The sequence below is a fragment of the Talpa occidentalis genome, unplaced genomic scaffold (genome assembly GCF_014898055.3).
Source record: "Talpa occidentalis isolate TD23 unplaced genomic scaffold, MPIMG_talOcc4v2.1 talOcc4.17, whole genome shotgun sequence".
Lineage (NCBI taxonomy): Eukaryota > Metazoa > Chordata > Mammalia > Eulipotyphla > Talpidae > Talpa > Talpa occidentalis.
In genome coordinates, this window is record NW_023601754.1 from 49914822 (window position 1) to 49932305 (window position 17484).

Sequence of the window (17484 nt, forward strand, 5' to 3'; positions counted from 1 at the left end):
TAGCCTTTGTGTTCCTGTCTCCCTTGGGTCTGACTCTCTCTAGCTCTTTCTGGGGCCCTCTGTGCTTCCCCCTCCTGGGGTCTTGGGGCCTCCGTTTGCGTTTCTCTGCCCTCCGCTTCCCCTTTCTTCGCACCACGGCCCCTCTCTCGGGGCCTCTGGCTCTCCCTGTCTGTGTTCATGGGCCGTGCTGCGGCACCCCTGTGCGCCCCCACCTGGGGCAGGGGAGTGGGGAACATCCCCCGAAGTCTGTGGCTTTGGGGGTGCCGTGCCCTTGACTCTCCTGGTTCTTGTGTACCCAAGTCACCCCCCCTGCCCGCCAAGGAGCAGACGCACACCCGCTCCAGCTCAGAGAGAAGCTTTATTCCTCAGGCCTGGCCGGACCCCTCGAACTTCTTCTTGCGGCCCTCCATGCCGCTCAGCGCGTCGATGTTCTTGCGCCAGTCTCCCACCTCCCGGTTCTCCTGGGGAGCGAGGCCGGGGTCAGGGGCCCCCTGCTCTCCCCTGCCCGGCCCGCCTGCCAGGAGCCTATCAGGTGTGGCTCTGGAAGAGGTCCTGGGCCCCAGCCCTCTCCTCCCGTTTGCCCCAGGCATCTGCGTCCCTCCAGCGCTTCCGCCCTGGGGCTGGCTCCACCGGGCCGGCCCCACCCGAGCACCCCCTCCCGGCCCGCCGCACTCACCTTCTCCGTGTCCTCCTTCTTCACCTGCTTGAGGTTGGCGCGCAGGTCCAGGGACTCCTTGGCCCGGGTCCCCAGCAGCGCCTGCATCATGGCGTCCGCGGAGATGCGCACCCTCCGCAGCGTGGGCCGCTTAAACTTGCCGCGGAGATCCAAGATCTTCTGGGTCAGATCTGCGATCTGGGGTGCCATGGGGGAGGTGGGGACCCCGCCCGCCGCTGCCCCCCTCTCCTGCTCTCCCCTCCGCCCTGCCCTCCTAGCTCTCCCCCGGCCCCTCCAAGACCCTCCTTCGCGAGGGCGCCCACCACCTCGGGACAAACTCCAAACTCCTCATCCCCTAACCGGAACCCTCAGACCTCCCCCACCTCACCTGTGAAGACCACTGCCCCGTGGCGGTTCCTGCCCACACCTGAGCTCGATGGCCACCACCCCAAACACGCTCTGCCAGCCCAGCTCTGGGTTTTGCACTTGCTGCTGGTTCTGCCTGGAACAGCGTTCCTTGGCCAGATCCACCCCCCCCCCAGGTGGCCCTAGAGCCTCAGGACCCTGCCCCCCACCCCAAGTTGCTGCAAGGGGCGCCAGCTGCCGGTTCCCCCACCTCCGAGACGTTCTTGGTGACTTTCGCCTCCACGTCGTATCTCTCCTCGTCCACCTTGTCCACGCGGGCGTGCAGCTGCCGGCACAAGTCCTGGAGAAGGGGTGCCGTGGTGTGGTGGGGAAGACCAGGGACCCAGGCTCCTGGGTCTGAGGGAGGAGGGACGGGGTCTGGGCACTGATCCCAGGGGAGCACATTGGAGCTGGACTCTGGACAAATGCAAAGAAAGGGGTCCAGGAGCCGGGGTGCTAAGAGTCTGAGGAATCAGGGCTGGGGAGCTGGCCTCTGGGTTTGGAGAGGGCAGGGAGGTGTCTGAGCACCTGAGGATAAGGACCGGGATCTTGGGCCGCAAGGTCCTTGGGGGAGGGCGCAGTCGGTGACGACGCCTGAGTCCCAAAGACGCACGACCGCACAGTCGGAGCCCCGGACGGCAGGCCGGGCAGGAGTAGGAGTCCGATACCTGCAGCTCGGCGACGCCCAGCCCGGCCAGCTCCAGAGGCTCGCACCGCGCGCTCAGAGCGCGCCCTTTCTCCCCGCGCCGCTCCTCCGCCTCCCGCTCCAGCTCCTGCTTCGCCACCTGCAGCATCAGGCTCTGCGGAGGGCGCAGTTCATGGGGGGGTGAAGACCGCGGGGCGCCAGGGACACGCGACGCCAGCCGCCTGCGCCTTTCCAGACGGGGTCCCGGGGCTCCCAGAGACGCCCCCCACCCCGGCGGGCGCCCAGAATTCCAAAGCCCCGCCCCCACCCCCGACTGTCCCAGCCCCGCCCACTCGCAGCCAGCGGTCCCGCCCCAGCCTCGAAACCCCGCCCCCCGGGCGCCCGGCCGCCTCTGACCTTCAGCTGCAGCTTCCTTGAGGCGGAGATCTTGGACTTTTTCTGCCGGTGAGAGGGAGCGAGGAGGAGTCAAGGAGGTGGTGGCTCCGGAGGAGCGCGGGAGGCTTTGGAACCCACCCGGTCGGGTCAGGTTCGGCCTGGGCGCCGCTCCAACTCCCGCGCCGCGTCTCCGTGAAGCCACGCCCCTCAGCGCCACCTGCCAATCTGGGCCTCCGGTTCTGACCAGGTTCCGCCCACCCCATCAATCACAGGTCCTGCGGGCAACGAAACTCCGCCCAGAGGCAGCTCTCACCAATCAGAGCCCGGCCCCGTGAGAACCCCGCCCCCGAGGGCCCAGCGGCTGGCCCCGCCCACCACAGAGCCCCGCCCCTTCGAGGGCTCTGGCCCCGCCCTCCTCGCGGGCGCTGGTCCCCCTGCGACCCGACTCCGGACCTGGAGGCCGCGTCCGGGTCGCGCCGTCGGGCGGCCGCGCCCCCGCCTTGGCGAGCGGCTCCGTGGCGCGGCGCGGTGGTCGGCCGACGCACCGGAGCCGGCGCGGGGGAGCGCGGCCTCATCACCACCGGCACCCACCCAGCCCCTCTCCTGGGCGGGCAGCTCCCGCCCCGGGGCCGCCGCGGAGCCCCCCGGCCCCGCCGGTCCGGCCGGCGCCTGCGCTCACCGCTTCTCTGCTCCTGCGGGGAGAGACCGGGAAGGGGTCACTGCGGACGCAGGGCCCCGGCCCCAGCTGCCCCTGCCGCGGGCGCGGGAAGCTGGCCCCTCGCGCTCTCCCCTGACGCCCGCAGCCGGGACCTGTCCCCGCCTCCCATCCCTTCTCAGGCGCGGAGATGGCCCGCCCGCCTCCCGCCGCCCCAGCCTCGGGAGCCCCGTTCCCGGCTGCGCTCACTCGTCCGCCATGCTGGGCCTCGCGCCGGAGAGCTGGGCGGCAGCGAAGGGGGCCGGGGCTCTAGGACCCTCCGCGGGGGGCGTCCTCCGTGACCTTGAAGGTCCTGGGACTCCGGTCTCACCCGGGCTCCTCGAACCTCCCTGGGGACACTGAGATCAAGGGCGAGGACGAGACTAAATATACAGCCGCTGCCTCCTCCCCCTGCCACGAGGGGAGATAAGGGGCGCGTGAGCCAGGACAGGCGCTGCTCCAGCTGGATCACCCCTGCACGCTGGGGACCTGGACATCCGGCCCTGCCCGGCACTGGAGCCCCGGCACCCCGAGTCCTCCCTCCCTCGGAGGGGATGTGGCCGGATCCTCTCACTGACTAGCATCTCAGACGACCGGGCCTTGTCTTCCCCGTCCCATGCCCGCCCCTGGCAGCCGCTGAGCTGTGCGCGTTCTCGGGGGTCCGGACGGGGGGCCCCGCGCCGCCACAGGCAGAAGGGCACTAGCCCGCCTGGGACGCAGAAACCTGGTGTCCGGCGCCTCTCGGCCGCTCCTGCCCCTGCCCCCCGCAGCAGGAGCCCGCCGAGGGCAGGAAAGACACAAGGACGCGCGGAGGAGAACCCAAGCTCTTTACTGCGCGCGGGGTGGCGGCCCCGGGGGACCGCAAGGGGCGCCGGGGGCAGGGGCCACGCAGAGGCCGGGGAGGGGGCTCGGCCGGGTCCGGCGTCTCAGGAGCGGAATTCAGAGCTCCGAGGGGCGGAGTACGGACTCCCAGGGCCGAGTCTGAAACGCTAGCTGCCCCTCTGGGTCTGAGCGAGAATGCGGGGCGCACAGCTGGGGATCGGAGGGGCGGGCTCAGGCCCGGGGACCTGCGTTTAGAAGTCAGATGCGGGGGACTCAGTCCCTGCGGGTCCCTGCAGACTCGCTGGTTTTGGGGCCTGATGCTCTGCAGGCGGGGCCAAAGCCTCGGGGAGCGGAGCCAGAACCTCGCAGGGTGAGGACCGCGGCGTGGGCTGGAGCGGCTCAGGGGGCGGGGCCCGGCCCTCGGGAGGAGGGGCCTCGTGGGCCTCCGGGGGCGGGGCCGAGGCTTCGGGGGGCGGGGCCAGGGCGTCTGGGGGCGGGGCCAGGCCTTCACCGGGCGCAGCGCAGGACTCCGCAGCTGGCACAACTGGGCCCGGAGCGGAGCCCCCAGACTTGCAGAAGCGCAAGAAGGTCTCCGAGGACTTGGCTCCGGGCAGTGGGGCAAACCCAGCTGCCTGCGCGAGCTCCGCCGCCCGGGCGGAGAACTCCTGCAGCTGCTCGGGCCGCAGGTCCACCAGGTACCTGGAACGCAGCGCGGTCGGCGTTAGCGGCCCGGCTCGGCGCCTGCCCGAGGTCCCCGCTCTGCGCGCCGCAGACTCACCGCGCCAACTCCACGACCAGGCGTCCTCCCGGGGCCACGCAGGCCCCGAGCTCGGGGCTCAGAAGATGGACCATCCTGCCAGGAGAGACAGGCGCCTGGGGGCCGCACCCGCTTGCAGCCGAGTCTCAGGGAGGAAGCGGGGGTCTGGGATCTGGGCCTGGGGAGGAGGCCCGGGCCTGGCCCCCGGGGCTGGGGGAGGAGGCCTCGGACGGCCAGTAACTCCTCCGGATCCTCTTACCCACAGGCCACATAAAGAAGCTGGAACCGCCCCTTGTAGCAGCGCTTGTGGTGCAGAGTCTGGGCAGAGCCGAGGGGCAGGAAGCGCACAGCGAAGAGTTCGGGGGCGGCGGCTGCAGGAGAAGACGGCGGAATTAGGCAGACGCAGACCTGGGGCCAGCACTCCTGCCCTGACACCCTCTCCCGCTCTCTCTTGGGCAGATTCCCGGACAAGCGAGGGGCCGTCGGCCTGGCTGACAGACGCCCGTTCACAAACCGGCAGCCGTGACCGGGAGAGGGGAAGGGAGTGAGGGCCCAGGCCGCAGAGGGCGCCCGGAGGGCCGGCAGGCCTGCAGGGTCGCGGGGACCAGGGCGCCGGGTCTCGCCAATGGTGAGCCGGCCCGCACCACGTGGGGAAGTTCTCAGCCACCCGCCTCCCGCGGAATGGATTCCTACCCCGCCACCGCAGTCCCCCGTGCTGGCGGTTTCAGGGTGCGGGAAAGGGAGGGGAACACGGGGGGGGGAGCGCAGGAGAGGGAGGTGTGGCAGCTGTCAGTCCCCACTGGACCTGCAATCCCGGGGCCTGCGCCCAGCGGGGACCGGCCCACCCTCCAGTGGAGGACGAGGTATAATTCACCCTGTCTTGGGGGAGGGCTTGGTCCGCCTACCAGGCTCCGGGCTTCCGTCCAGGGGCGCGGGCACCTGCTGGGGATTGCCCCGGGGGCGGGCGGCCACCTCCTGGAGCAGCCGCGTCACGTTGTGCTGTGTGATCTCGCCTGCAGTCTGGCGGGAGGGGGGCACGTGGCAGGCGCATAGCAGCCCCCACCGGCCGGCTCTCCCACCCAGCGCAGGCGTCCGGAGGCCGGTAGGAGCTGGAGGGTTGGGGAAGCGGGGGGCGGGGCCTCCTGGGTGAGGCGGGGCCGGGGGCGGGGCCTCGCCTACCTGCCCCCTCCCCGCGCCCCGGGGGTCCCCCCTCGCACCTTGACAGGCTGCCCGTTGCTGGTCCGCAGGAGGCTCTCATCATCCGCTTCGATGCCGAAGGCCACGAAGGGCCCCGTGGCGATGTCCCCCCAGTACCCTCGCGCTGCCACGCGCTCCCCTCGCTGGGCAGTCAGGGAGAGAGGCGGCGGGTGAGGACGACGTGGGGACCCCAATTCCTGAACCCCAGGAGAGGAGCGGGGGCCCGGGCAGGGGTGGATACGCACGTGGCTCAGGAGGCGGCCCGACGCCAGGGTGCGGTTGGGCACGTGGTAGGCGCCCGCGTCCCTGAGCTCGAAGGCGACGCCGGTGTCCCTCCAGCGCCGAAACTCGCGCGTGTGGATGACTCGGGCCTGCGGGCGGGAGCCCCTGAAGCTGGCGCGTGGCCCGCGCCCACCCCCGCCCGGCCCGCGCCCGGCGGCTCACCCCGCGCTCGTGCAGCTTCATGTGCAGGTCCCAGTCGCTGACGCCGCGCCGGGCGTCGTAGCGCGAGCCCAGGTAGTGGCGCAGCCGCGAGTCCCAGAGGCGGCTCACGGGGAAGGCCGCGGGGCCCTTCTCCCCGGAGGCCCAGAAGCGGAACACGGCCTCCAGGGCGTCGCGCTCGCGGAACTGCGGCGGCAGAGCCGCGGGGAGAGGCCCGCGCGGGCGGTGAGGGGCGCGTGGCTCCTGCTGCCCCTCCCCGCGCCCCGGGCACCGGCGCAAGGCTCGCGTTTCCCGCTCGAGGAAATCGAGGCGCAAAGAGCAGAAGCCGCCCCCGCCCCGGGCAAACCCCACCGTGGGAGCTGGGGAGCCGGGGTCCCAACCCTCGAGCCCCCACCCCTTTCGTGGCGCCATCGACGCAAACTCTGGCACCGCCTGCTTCCCCCCTTCCCGCCGCCACCCGACCCCAGACGGCGACGGACGGGGCGGGCGGCGGCACCTTGAGGGCACCCAGGCTGAGCCAGGGCAGCTGCTCCGCCAGGCGGTCGGGCTCGGGGACCAGGCGCGCCAGGGCGACGGCCTGGGCGCTCACGAAGGCGGCCACCGCGGGGCGCAGCAGCGCGTTCCCCCACACCTCCAGGAGGGTCTCGCTCCTCTCTGCGGCGCGGGTGGGGTGGGGAGCAGAGAGGTGAGCCCGGAGACGGCCCCGCAAGCTCCCCTCCCATCCCGGTAGCTGGCACATGAAAAATCACAGCCCTCCGAGGCCTCCACTCCCACATTCCCCGCCCTAAAAAAACAAGTCACATACACACGCGTGACAGAGAGAGCGAGGCAGACGGACAGATGGCGGGGACAGCTGAGGTTCTAAAGCTACCAGACAAGTAAGCAAGTGATACATTGGGCACGACGACCCAAAAGCTGAACTGTCCCCTTGCGATGCCAGAACCCCTGGGGCGGGCAGGGAGGTGCCTGGGGGAGATGCCTGGCTGGGGCCAGATGCCTGGGTGCCTGCAACTGACCTTGCAGCCCCATTTTCTCAGGTTCTTCCAGCGCCAGGCTGAAAATTAGCATGTGTCGGGCCACAGCTTCCAGATTATTCTCCAGCACATAGAACTGGAGGGACAGACAGGGCCCAGGCTGAGGACTGTGCCCTGGGGAGACCCAGGAGCAGGAGACTTCACCCCCCTTCCACAGGAGTGCACGGGCCTTCCCCTTCAAAGCCCTGAACCCTCCTCCCCACCGTCACTCAGGACCTGGTTCCGAGGCTCTTTCTCCCATTGGAACCCAAGGGTCCCCAAACCCAGCCTCCTCCTCCCCAGGGCCCAGGAGTCTGGGTGCCCAGCTCCAGACCTAAGAGTCCGGGCCTCCAGGCTCCCTCCTCCTCCAAGGACTCAGGGACCTGGGCTGTCCTCCTCCTGTGACCCCAAACCCCAGCTCACGTTGACCCTCCTGCGGGGCCAGAGGGCCGCCCGGGCCAGGGTCCGCAGCAGGTGCCGCCCATCCACGGAGCCCAGCAGCAGCACGTCTAGCTCGGGGGTCCCGCGCTCGCTGTCCGCCTGAGAGCCTGGGTCCGCAGGAGGACCTGGCAGAGGACAGCCGCCACCTGGTGACCTGCAGGGCCTCTGCGGCCGGCCCAGCGCCAGGGCCGCGACCCGCCAAGGGCTCCAGTCCGGCTGCACTTCCAAAGGGAGCTGCGCCTCTCGGCACCCGGGGCCCGTGGTGCAGGGGGGCCGCCTGGGCTGCCCGCGCGGGGCAGCGCCCCCGCCGTTGGGCCTCAGAGAACGTGAGCGCGCGGCCGGCCGGGCCGTGTGGGCAGCCCCGCGTCGGATGACCGTGGTCCGGAGCGGGGGACTCACTCTCGGCCTGCAGGTCCAGCGCCGGGGACAGGCCCCACCACGACACGGAGCCGAAGCCCGTGCCCGAGCCCGCCGGGGTGGTCATCGCCCTGCGGGACACACATCCTGGGGGTCCCCAAGCCTCGCGTGCGCCGCGCCCGCCCCACTCCCCTCTCACGCCCCGGACTCCACGCCCCCTCCCTCCACCGACACCCCCCGCCCCTCAGCCCCAACTTCATCCTTCCAAGTCTCCCGGGGCGTCCGCTACCTGCCAGTGGGGTGGGTGCTGCGCGGCGGTCCGCACCCCCCCGCGCAACTGCTGCCCAAAGCCCCCGCCCTTTTCGATCGATCAGCCAATGGGAGCACAGGGGCTGGCGCCGCCGAGACCAGCTGACCAATGAGAGCGAGCGCGACCCTGCCACCGGCAACTTTTGGCCAATGGGACTCCGAGGGGACGCACGGGAGGCGGGCTTGTGGACGCGGTTGTCATGCCGACCAAGCGGGGAAGGGGCGGGGCCGGCCGGTCCAAATCTCTGAGGTGGGGGAGACCTGGGCCGACTCAAACGTGGCCGAAGTGGACGGAAATCTCGTGAATCCACATCAGAGGCGGCTGGACTCTGTCGGCCTCCCTGTCCCCTGCCCCGACACCGTGGCCCTGCGACACAGAACTCCCGCCAGGTGGGACCAGCCCCGCATCGGAGGCGGCAGCCCCTGCCCCGGCTTGTTAAAATTCCAAGGAATTTTGTGACCTGGTTGGTACAGCCGTGACTTAAAATTCGAGCTTTTACTAAAATACTAAAATTGCAACCAATTGCTTGGCGTGAAAGAATAACACATGCTCAGAACTCACCGCTTCATGGCTGTGCTCTCATCCATGTCCTTGAGGTTATTTATATTCGTTTTATTTGTCTGAAAGAATTATGATTTTAATGCAATAATTAAAAAATAAAATAAAACGGACAGACTAGGACCAAGGGCCACCTGCCTGTTTTTTGTTAATAAAGTTTTATTGGATCCAAGACCTGGATTAGGGTGAGGCCCAGTTGTCCGAGAGCAGGGTCAAATTTTGTCTTTAATCTTTCAATATTTTGTTCATTGTGGGGTTTGTTTGTTTTAAATTTTTGTTTATTTATGCATATAGGAACTGGGGTGTAGGTCAGAGGTGCAGGTGAGTGACAGGATTCCCCAGAGACAGGGTGGGGAACAGAACAGGCAGACTGACTGAAATCCACTGCTGAGAGGAGCAGCGGGGAGACAGGAGAGGTCTGCTGCACCCTGTGGGTCAGCTCCCTGCCCCGGGATGGAACTCGCGCTGCAGTGGCTTCACTGCCCATAGCTTGATAGCACTGTGTCTTTAACCCTTTGCCACCAGGGAGGCTCTGTTGTTGTTGTTTTTGTTTTCATTAATATATATTTTTAAACTATTGCATTGAAATCGTATTTATCTCGATTACTGGGGTTTGTTTTGCTTGCTTTGCCTTAAATGTTGGGGCCTTTGTGCTGGCCCTAGGATTTCACAATGCTGTGCCAGGATGCCCCTCTTCTCACCTCTGTATTCACTTTGGTAGTTAGAACTCAGGCATGGTGGGGAGGTTTCACCACAGACTTGGGCACACGACACAGCAGGGCCCCAGAAAGTTGGCGAGAGCCAGGGCGGGTAACACGCCAACCCCTCTCTTGCCTCCGTGTCTGTATCTTTTTGTTCCCTCCCTTGAACATCATCCTCATCCTCCCCCCGGAGACGTCCAGTCCATCCTCCCGGCCCCAGATTCCTCTGCATTCTGCTGCTGTCTTCCCGGCAGAGCAGCCACACATGCTGGCCACAGTCCATGCTGTGTCTCCCACTACTCCCACTATTTGGGAGGGCTTCTGGGTGTGACCTTTGGTGTGGACTACATCCTTTCTGACTGGGTAGCCCAAGTCAGGTGACTTAACCTACCTGTGCATTCCACAAGGGCAGACACTCAGGTGAGATGCATCTTGGGGTCACCCCAGCACCATCCCAGAGTATCCAGGAACCTGGGGCCCCTGCCTCCCCTACCCACCATGCTATATGACCTTAGACAATCAGTGGCTTTTCTACACCTTGGTTATCTGCTCTGTAGAATGGGATGGCAGCTAGTGGCTGGCAGGGGTGTGGCAGGTTGCAAGGAGACATATCTGCCCCCGGGGACTGTCCTGGGCCCTGGGAAAGAAGTGAAGGCTGAGGTCAGCAGTCCCTGCAGAACAGGGTGGCCAATCATAGTTCCTCCCCAGCCAGCCCTGTATCTGCAGGATCCCCAAGCCTGGCTTCCTGCCGTGAGGTCAATACCTCTCATCCCTATAACCACCACTGTAGTGGTAGTTCCAGATCTTTCTAGCCAACCCATTAACCAGTCATTCTCCATTTCCCCTTCTCAGGTCTCTGGAAACCATGACTCTTAATGTTCCATCTGAATGGACTTGTCGCTTCTGGACACCTCACAAAAGGCAGTCCCATGTGTGTTGCCTCTGTGTCTGACTTTGCACTCACAGTTATGTCTTCAAAGTCCATCCATGAGGGCCTCCCCGGTGGCGCAGCGGTAGAGCGCTGGGTTGCGAAGCTGCCCGCGGCCTCTGCGGTGCCGGTTCAATCCCCGGCTGCTCCCCGGCCACCAGAGGAGGGTCCCACATGGCGCGCAGACCTCTCCTGCCGCCCGCTGCTCCCCTCAGCAGTGTACTTCGGTCCTTCTGCCTGCTCTGCCCCTCGCTCTGGCTCTGGTGAATTCTCTCACCCTCCCGCGCTTCTGACTATACCCAGTGCATGTATAAACAAAACAAACAAGCAAACAAATAAATAAAGAAAAACATGCCTCTATTAAAAAAAAAAAAAACAAAAAACAAAGTCCATCCATGAATCAGGACTCCATGCTTTTGATGACCGAGTAATATTCCATCGAATTTCCCCTCATCTTTGCAAGGCTTGTTCCTTCTCATCATTCAAATCACAGCCCAAACATATGTCTTCAGGGACCTGTCCCTGACCACCCTTCCTAAATTACCTCAGCCCTTGCTGGTGCTTTCCCAGCACAGGCGCCATTGCCATTTGTAATGGTAGTTACCCCTCAGCAGTCTGCTTTCTTGTGGAGACACTAACTAGGAGCCAAATATTATCCTCTGATTCAGAACAGATCCAATCCCAGGATTTAGAGACATTTCCTGTCTAGGTGCTCCTGAGCAGGCCTCATTAATTCCCTAATGCACAATTTCCTTCGGTGTTAACTGGGACGAATAATCACGTCTGTTTCACGGGGTTACTGTGAGGGTCACCACCAGCAGCTGTAGCAGCAACAGCAATACCACATAGTGCTCTCTTCATAAACACGCCCTCCATTCACTCACCCTTGGAAATCACTGAATTCCATGGGAGTCTTTTTTTCAATCTCATGGATGTGATACTCTGTGCAACTTTTCTGATTCCCCTTTAGCTGCCAGGAAGCTCACAGGCAAGCTTGTGCTCTGCTATTTTCCTTCTCACGTGGGAGTGCGTTTTGCATTTTTACTCACCCTGCTGCTTTAGAGAGCTGTCCTGCCAAGTTTCATGAACTTTTTTCTGCCACCTGAAATGTCGCCTGGGAGGAGATGAGGGAGAAGCTACTGAGGTGACCGCCGTTGGGAGGGCCCGCCGGGGAGGCAGAATTTGCTCAGAGGGAGGTTACACCTGCCTAGCTCTTGTTCTCTCTTCCTGTCTCTGGAAATTTTGTTCCCAGACTTTGCCTAACTACTCTCTTTCCTGGATGAGAATAAGTTCCTTGGAGGCCACGTCTGCGTCATTATTTGGGGGCTGCCAGCACTCAGTAAAAGCTGATGTGGAGATGACCTGGAGGACTGCTGAGTGCTGGAAGGTAGGCAGAGAGGGAGGGAGGGAGGGAGGAAGAGGCAGAGGGTGCGACACATGGGTATGAAAATCTATGTAAACCATGGGCGAGGGAGCTGGCAAGTTCAGGAGTAAGTGGGTGACCCCTCTTGGCCGCGCTGCGAAGTTGCGTAGCCTTCTCGCTCCCTGTTGTTTCAGGGGAGGAAAGGCGTGGGTGAGTGGGGAGAGTGTGGATGAGGAGTGCGTGGGCAGGTGAGTGTCCCTCCATGTGTTTGCGGAAGGCAGCCCTGCCGCGCCCAGGAGATGAGGCTGCCCCCTCCCTCCTTCCCACTCCCCCTAGGAGCACCTGGTCCAGGCCACCAGAGTTGCTGAGTATTTATTTGGTCCCAGGAGCAGTGCGGGAATGACACCGGGCACAGGGGTGGGTGATCCTGGGTAGGAAGAGGGGCGCTGGGTGTCAAGGGGACAGGCCGGGGTCATTGATTGTCAAAGCAGAGGGCGGGACCCAGGCTGGGGGGAGTCTGCTCCCCTGCCCCCAGGGGCCCCTAGGACTTGTGGGCGAGTGTGGTAGGGGAGTTGGCAAATGACCGTGATTGGCATAACAGATGACGGAGGGAGTTGCCAAGTGACCATGATTGGCATGGTGGGGTGAGAAGGCAGGCGTAGAGAGGGGTGAGTGGGGGCGAAGGCTTAAGGAGGGGCAGGGCTTGGCCAGGGGTTGGGGGTCAGGGTGCAGGCGGTGGTCTCACCCGGTCAGGGGGCCGCAGGGAGTGCCACTGGGCGATGGGCCTCCGGGGGTTGGCAAGCATGTCTGCCCAGTGCCGCAGGCCAGCCCCACCGGCCGCCGTGCCCACCGCCACCCGCCCAATGGCCTCGTTCTTGCCCAGCTTGTCGTAGTCCAGCACGGTCAGCTCCACCTGGACCTTCTGGGGTGGGCAGAGGAAGGAAGCAGCAGAGGGGTCCGTGTCACTGCTCAGGAGACTATCTCTCGCTACTAGAGCTTAGGCCCGGCGAGGCCCCTTAAGCCACCTGAGGCCTCAGCCTAGGGGTGGTAGGGGTGGCGGGGTGGGAGGGTGGGGGGGGGGGAAGGACTCGGGTGTCCTCCTAAGCAGGCTGGGCCACCCTTGGAGACCCTGCAGTGGGGGGACGGGCCAGGCTTGGCTAGGCCCTGCTCACAGACAGTTTGGGGGTCTCTGTTTGTAAGCATGGTTACCGGCGGGTGGGGGGGGTGCCCTGATTTCACTTGTGGGCTGTGCAACCTGAACTCCTTTGGGGTGGGGCTGTCCTGGCCTTCCAAGAGGAAACAGACTGAGAACACACCTCAGACCCCAGGACTGGGCTTCTAGGGGCTGCTGAGGCTCGGGAATCTCCCTTTTCCAGCAGCTGGGCTTTCTAGGGGCCAGGCCCGGAGGCTGCTGGGACAGAGGCCAACCTGGCATCGCGGGCGGCCCCAGCTCACCTGGACCTGGTCGCAGGGCACCTCGAAGCTGAAGGCCTCGTTGTAATAGGGGTTCAGAGTGTTCTTCTTGATGGTCGTTTTCTTTTTCCTCATCTTTTTACCGCCCTGCAGCAGGTGAACCTTGACGTACGGGTCTGGGGAGAGGGACGGGGAGTCTTGCCGCGGCCCCCACAGAGCACACGGGGATCCCGTGGGGGACCCCGCGGGTCCTCCTCGCTCCACACCCGAATTGAACCTCTACCCTCCCAAGGGGGCTGCACCGCCCTCTCCGTCAAGCGACACTGGGGGGAAACCCCCGACCTTAGCCGGAGGAACCCCGCCCCCCTTTTCCGTGCTTCCCACACACCCGACAGCCCTGCCACGTCCATCTTCTTGAGGTTCTTCGCCTCCAGGACGATGACGGTGAGCTTCCCGGCCGTGGGGACGTAGCGGAGGGAGAAGCAGATGTCCCCCAGCTTCTCCTGCTGAGGTGGGAGGGGACGGTCACCGCCCGCCCCAGCGCACCCTCCTGCCTCCCTCCCCCGCCCGCCGAGGACTGGCCCGATGGGGCCCCGCCCCCGCACGTGCTGCGCAGGGGCGGGGCTGAGGGCAGGCCTGGGCGCTGATTGGCCGGGGCTGGGGGCGGGCCCAGCCGTGGGCGGGGCCTCGCGTGCTCACCTCCTCCCGCGGGGCCGCCTGCAGCTCCCGCCAGGCCTGCACCGGGCGACCCAGGTCCACGGAGCACATGGGGACCCGCACCTCCCCGATGGCGTCGTTGCGGGAGAAGCGGTCGAAGTCGTACACAGCCATGACGAGCACTCTCCCCCCCAACTCCACGTAAGGGACCTTGGGGTGCGGGGAGAGCGCACAGGTGGAAACCCGAGAGGAAGTGGGACCCAGCGCGTCCAGGCAGAAGGCATCGAGGGGGACGGCGAGGGTCCAAAGGGACAGCTGGGGTCGGGGGAGTCTATGTAACCCAAATAGGGAAGTCCTGGAATCAACGGGAACCCCAACAATTGCCCAAGGACCAAGAGAACAGCCCAAGGGTCATGGTGCCCCAGCTGGACAACCCAGGGGCCAGTGGGACAGTCCCCAGAGCTGGCAACTGCCAGCTGAACTGTGGCAGCCTCCAGGAGAAGCGGAAAGGGGTTGGCCCTCCACGCCCCCCCTCCGCCCCCGCCGTGTTCCAAGGCATAAGTGTTGATGGCGCAGCACAGGGCACGGAGGACAGCAACTCACCTTGAATGCAAAGGTCTCCCCAAAGTGTGGGTTCAGCGTCTGCCTGTGCACCTTGGTCTCGTGCCGCCTCCGCTTGTCTGGCAGCAGGTAGACTCGCACATAGGGGTCAGAGGAGCCACCCAGGTCCAAGGCCACCAGCCCCTCAGCTTTTAAGATGCCCACCATCAGCTGTACAGAAATGGGAGGGTCAGCCCTAGTCTTAGTTTCCCTGTGGAGTCACCTCTAAAAGAGGCTAGACTCCCTGGGATCCCTTCTTCCCCACACCTACCTGGCCACTCTGGAAGTCATAATCCAGTGAGTACTGCAGACGTCCTAGCTCATGCTTCTCTGCCATCGGCTGTCCTAGCCCAGATGGCACCGGCTCCAGCTCCTCCACTTCTGGCTGCACCTTAACAAACCAGGAGCAAGGACAGGTGAGTTTTTCCCCTGATAGTGGAATCCTCCAGACCCAGAAGCCCAGGGAGACTCACAGGTCCCTCAGTTATTCCTGAGCACTTGCGGGTTAAGCAAAGTCTATGTTTGATTACTGATGTCTGCCACAGGCAGGACATAACCATGGCAACACAATGGTGTAGGATAATTGTTGGTGTTTGATTAGTGATGTCTGTGATGGAGGAGGGTAGAGGTGTAATGTACAGGTATTGCTTGTCCAGCCTAGACTAGGAAAACAAGTGCTGGTAGTGTCCCATTGCCTACCGGAAGGAGGCAGGAAATTTCATTTCACAAGCTAATGGATGTATTGGGGTTGTTGACCAAATCTCCATGTTGATTAGTGATCTTGCCACAGCAAAACATGGAGAAATGCCATGTTTATTGCATATGTGACATTCTTACCCAGAACAACAATGTAAGATTTTTTACCCTAAGCCGCCAATTTTCAAAATTTAGTGTGAATGAGAATTCCCCTGAGCAGTGTAGTAAACTGCATTCTCTTAAGAGGTTCTGATTCAGTAGGTCTGCACAGATCCAGAATTTGCTCTTTCACTGCTACTGGCTTAAGGGATGGAAATGGGGGCTGGGATCCCTGGACCCTAAAGAGCATCCCTTATGGGTAATAATTATAAGAGCAATTTGTTGAGAAGGGAGGAGGGGGGAATACTGTTGATAGTTCGAGTATGAACCCGAGGCTCAGAATGGGATAGTGAATTTCTTAGGGTCACACAGCTGGGAAATGTCTTCTCTGAGTTGGAAGCCTAAGATTTCCTGGCTCCCAGATGAATGGCCTCTTTCAACCACGTTTCTTTCACGCTTTCACACTAGCTTCCTCCCTCATCTCCTCGCCCCAAATCTGTTCTCCGCATCCTGACATCCATCTGCCCCTGCTCCTCTGCTACTCCAAACTCTGATGGGGCTCCCCGTTGCCCCAGTTACTGCTGAGCTCCTGATGCAGTTAATTGTGCCTTGGGTACCAGCTCAGAGGCCACCTCCTCTGGGAATCCTTGGATCCACCAGGCAGTCAGATGGCCTCTCTGTGTCCCAAATGTCCACACTGCCTCTGTGTGGCCCAGGCACCCCGCACTGCAAATATCTGTGTGTCTGATTTTCCCACCAGGGAGGAGGGAATTAAGTCTGGTCCACCTTCAGGTCCCCAGGCTCAGTTCAGGGCTGGGCACAGAGGGGAGACTAGTGATTAGGGTGGGTGTAGGAGGCCAGGAAGCCAGGACTGATGTTGCCAGGCCATGGGGAGGAGCAGAGAGGCAGGAAGGGGCAGGGCTGGGGGCTAGGCCGGGTCACACCTTGTCTATGTAATGCCGGCCCAGCTCCTTCACTTCCTGCAGGTGGACCTGGGCTTGGGCTTGGCTCTTCTTGCCCAAACGCCTTCCACAACGCTTCCGGTAGAGGCAGAAGCAGCAGCTCAAGACAAGGAAACTTGAGGCCAGCACGATGGTGGCCAGGGCCCAGGGCGGCACTGCGGAGGGTGAGGAGACAACAGCCATTGAAGCCCTGGGAAGCAATCTGGCAGATTCCATCAGGAGGGCACGTGCAAGCTGGCCTTGTTTCCCCTCCAGCCACTTCCATTTTATTTCTTACCAGTGTTTTTCTTACCACTGATCTCGCCTATAAAGCGATTTGATTGCCTAATCTGGGCTCACACCATCCGGATGTTCTTGTCTACGAGTCCCTGCCTCCCACCTCCACTCTAATTTCTGTTCAGCCCCTAATGCTTTGAGAAGCCCTGCCTCCCCCGAGCCTCAGTTTCCCTATCTTTAAGAGACAGGAGGCCCTTCCATTCCCCAGTCCTGGATCCCATTCTGCTCTACACCCCTGGTATGGTTCTGGGGGGGAGAGGGTGTATTCTTGCAAGCAAGTTTGCATTTCTTGTAGATTTCAGTCCAGGATTCCGAAGATGATCCCAACCGGTTGCAGCACACCAACCCGAGGACACCCGTCTGAACCCCGCCCTGGGACTGGCCAGGGGGTCTTGCTCACCAGGACTGTGGTTGATACGACTTGAGTCAGGAGGCGTGTCGGGCGCTGGAGGCCCCGGGGTTGGAGGCTCCGGAAACATGGCGGCGGGATCTTAGGGTCCTTTCTGTGGAGGCACCCAAGCGCCCTGGCCCCCCGACACCCACCCGGTGTCTCCATTGGAGCCGCCGAACAACAAAGAACTCCAACTCCCATCGGCCCCCTGGGCGTCCGGCCGCCCACGGGTTGGCCAGCCGCCGCGAGGCACGCTGGGGGTTGTAGTTTCAGGCTCCTCGCCACGGAGGGCGGGTCCGGGGTGGACGCGAGGTGGACACCCTCCCTCCGAGGCCCCCGCGGGAATCCCGTGGACGTCTGCTCCCCCGGGGCCGGAGCCGGAAGTGGGCCCGGGCTGGCGTGGGAACCCGCGCACCGGGTTGCCCAGAGCAACGGCTGGCTCCGCTCGGGCGGGGTGGGAGCTACACTGGTTACCCCGGCAACGGCCGGTTGCCACGGCAACGGGCGGGGCTGGCGCACGGAAACCCAGTCCCCACAGAGCAAGCTCGCGCCACCCGGGGGGCCCGAAGCCCAGACCCTGGGCTCCCCCGACCAGCCAGGGTGGGGCGGGGGCGGCCCTCCGTGGGCGCACGGCCGCTCCTGCCCTCTGGCCCGCGGAGCCGAGACTCGGTCCCCTCCCGCTCACCGGGGGGGCCGGCGGGGGGCTCGGCCTGGCGTCTCTCCCGCG

The 17484-nt window shown here is 64.0% G+C and overlaps 3 protein-coding genes across 5 annotated transcripts; all 3 read right to left on the reverse strand.

Moving 5' to 3' along the window:
* Positions 1-263: 263 nt before the first annotated feature.
* Positions 264-3455, reverse strand: TNNI3 (troponin I3, cardiac type). Of its 3 annotated transcripts, XM_037518212.2 has the most exons (7): positions 2986-3455; positions 2761-2773; positions 2103-2144; positions 1729-1860; positions 1272-1361; positions 677-853; positions 264-461 (listed from the first exon to the last, which is right to left on the reverse strand). In XM_037518212.2, exons 1-7 carry the CDS (start codon positions 2994-2996, stop codon positions 366-368), a joined length of 561 nt encoding a protein of 186 aa, XP_037374109.1. In that variant the 5' UTR covers positions 2997-3455; the 3' UTR covers positions 264-365. The 3 variants fall into 3 exon arrangements, with proteins under 3 accessions (XP_037374109.1, XP_054553364.1, XP_037374110.1); XM_054697389.1 differs by lacking the exon at positions 2761-2773 and having other exon boundaries at positions 267-461; XM_037518213.2 differs by lacking the exons at positions 2761-2773; positions 2986-3455 and adding an exon at positions 2220-2395 and having other exon boundaries at positions 267-461.
* DNAAF3 (dynein axonemal assembly factor 3) lies at positions 3103-8104 on the reverse strand. The gene is made up of 13 exons (XM_037515610.2): positions 8093-8104; positions 7846-7934; positions 7429-7571; positions 7009-7102; positions 6489-6646; positions 5996-6178; positions 5797-5922; positions 5572-5694; positions 5260-5374; positions 4614-4725; positions 4376-4450; positions 4083-4296; positions 3103-3186 (listed from the first exon to the last, which is right to left on the reverse strand). Exons 2-13 carry the CDS (start codon positions 7928-7930, stop codon positions 3103-3105), a joined length of 1512 nt encoding a protein of 503 aa, XP_037371507.1. The 5' UTR covers positions 7931-7934; positions 8093-8104.
* Positions 8105-12024: 3920 nt separating this feature from the next.
* On the reverse strand, positions 12025-16887 carry SYT5 (synaptotagmin 5). The gene is made up of 8 exons (XM_037517214.2): positions 16767-16887; positions 16073-16245; positions 14605-14724; positions 14337-14504; positions 13776-13943; positions 13465-13582; positions 13119-13252; positions 12025-12585 (listed from the first exon to the last, which is right to left on the reverse strand). The coding sequence occupies exons 1-8, from the start codon at positions 16843-16845 to the stop codon at positions 12385-12387; spliced, it is 1161 nt and encodes a 386-aa protein (XP_037373111.1). The 5' UTR covers positions 16846-16887; the 3' UTR covers positions 12025-12384.
* Positions 16888-17484: the final 597 nt, after the last annotated feature.